This window comes from Gadus chalcogrammus, chromosome 4, assembly GCF_026213295.1.
Source record: "Gadus chalcogrammus isolate NIFS_2021 chromosome 4, NIFS_Gcha_1.0, whole genome shotgun sequence".
In the NCBI taxonomy this organism is placed as follows: Eukaryota; Metazoa; Chordata; class Actinopteri; order Gadiformes; family Gadidae; genus Gadus; species Gadus chalcogrammus.
The window spans coordinates 35,381,577-35,383,678 of NC_079415.1; the positions used below are offsets into that span (position 1 = coordinate 35,381,577).

At 52.0% G+C, this 2,102-nt stretch overlaps 1 protein-coding gene across 1 annotated transcript in view; it reads left to right on the forward strand.

Moving 5' to 3' along the window:
* LOC130381046 (protein unc-80 homolog) overlaps positions 1-2,102 on the forward strand; it is a 9,800-nt gene that overhangs the window by 4,305 nt on the left and 3,393 nt on the right. The window contains exons 5-7 of the mRNA XM_056588467.1: positions 228-351; positions 924-988; positions 1,084-1,229. Coding sequence (XP_056444442.1) covers positions 228-351; positions 924-988; positions 1,084-1,229 — 335 coding nt within the window. The remainder of the gene's footprint in view (positions 1-227; positions 352-923; positions 989-1,083; positions 1,230-2,102) is intronic.

The window sequence follows — 2,102 nt, forward strand, 5'->3', positions numbered from 1 at the left end:
CCACAGTCCTTCTAGACCACGTCAAGGTGGGTAAACCTGTAGCCCCTGTAAACCATCACACTCCGTCTAGACCACGTCAAGGTGGGTAAACATGTGTAAACCACCAACCACCGCTTTACCTCCTGAGCCCATGCGGCCCACCAGGACTGTAGCTCTGAGAATTTGCCTTCAGCACCCCTCTCCAACAAAGACCTGTGATGTTTGTCCTTGTGCGTCATTTCCTGCAGGAGTCCGACCTCACCTTCCGATTGGCCAGCGGCCTGGTCATCTGGCAGCCAATGTGGGAGCACCGACAGCCAGATGTTCCCGCCTTCTCCGCGCTCATCAAACCTGTCCGAAACATCGTCACAGGTGCGACACCAAACACATCTTCAAAGTAAAAGTTGTCCAAATTGTTTGTCAAGTACTTGACAAGGTGCTGCCGGGGAACGCAGTCTAGGAGAATCTCCGGGCCCAGTTTTTCAAGAGTAATCCAGCGGGATTTCGGATCACGGATTGAATCAAACCTTGGAAATGGGTTTTTCAAAGCAAAAGAGGGATCCCGAACAAAGATCAGATAATGTAATCCGATTTTACATTTGATCAGCAGATTAGACCTGCTCTTTGGGTTATCCAAACTTCGGTTTCGGATCTATTTGATCCATAAAAAGAGGATTAAACTGTTCCCATCAGAAGGGTGGATTCAGTTGGTTATCCTGAAATTTGGTTTTTGAATCACAGTGATCCAATCCCATGTTCCATTAAAAAGGCATAAAAGCAAGATGGATCAGGTGATCCTGGATAGCAAAACATGGGATTTCCAAATCCAGAACAATTTGATCCGTATGCCATTTTTTGAAAAACTGGGGCCTGAAAATTAATATCAAGCCAGTAATGGTCTCTCTCTCTCGCTCTCGCTCTCGCTCCCTCTTTCCTTAATGCAGCCAAGAGGAACTCCCCCGTGAACCACCAGTGTAGCCCCGCGGGATCTGGCAACCCGTCCCCCCTGGTGAGTTGATGATTCCTGTCCAATTCCTGTGCATTAATGTGTGGAGTCTGATCCCTCTGTCTCTCTCCATCTCCCCCCCCCCCCCCTCCCCCCAGGGGTTCCAGGTGGTCTGCGAAGCTGTCCAATCAGACTCTTCCTCGCCAGGGGGCGGGGAGCAGAGCTGTCGTCGTGGTAACTCGGTGGAAAAGGGAGGCAGGGCCTTTCATCCCCCCGTAGAGGTCAGGGGGCCCGCCAAGAAGAAGTGAGTGAACCCCCCCCCCGGTGACCCCCCCCCCCCTCCCCCTCCCCACAGTGACCCCCCCTCCCCGGACCCATGACAGGAGACCGATGACTAGCTCGGATTAGCTGCGCCGCCGTGTGCTAATATCTCGGTCGGTGGTTAGAGCGGGCCCTGTTTGTGTTTGACCTTTGACATGGTCGAACACAGACCGCTAGCACAGAGAGCTACCACAGACCGCTAGCACAGATAGCTAGCACAGACAGCTAGCACAGAGAGCTAGCACAGATAGCTAGCACAGACAGCTAGCACAGAAAGCTAGCCAATTTGCTAGCACAGATAGCTAGCACAGCCAGCTAGCACAAACTGCTAGCACAGACCGCTATCACAGACAGCTAGCACAGACATCTAGCACAAAGGGCTAGCACAAACGGCTAGCACAGACAACTAGCGGTGGAAGATGTAGCCCTCTGTAGTGTTCTGAGGCGTGTAGCATGCTAGCGTAGCCCGGTTCTCCGTTTCGTTGCGTAGAGCGGTAATGAATAGCCCACCGATCCCTAGTGTTTCCCCGAGCCAATTGGACACACACACGCACAACACACATATAGTTCACACCCACATATCACAATCACACACACATATCACCCCCACACACACACACACACACACACACACACACACACACACACACACACACACACACACACACACACACACACACACACAGACACCCCGTCTTGCCTGAGCGTGTCTGAACCCATCTGACTCATAACCAGAGTAATTATGCTGAAGTAATGTGCAATGTGTCTGATGTTGGCAGTAGCACGGACTGATCGAGCGTAGCCTAGCCTGCTCTAGCCTGGCCTAGCGTAGCGTAGCATAGAATAACGAAACCTG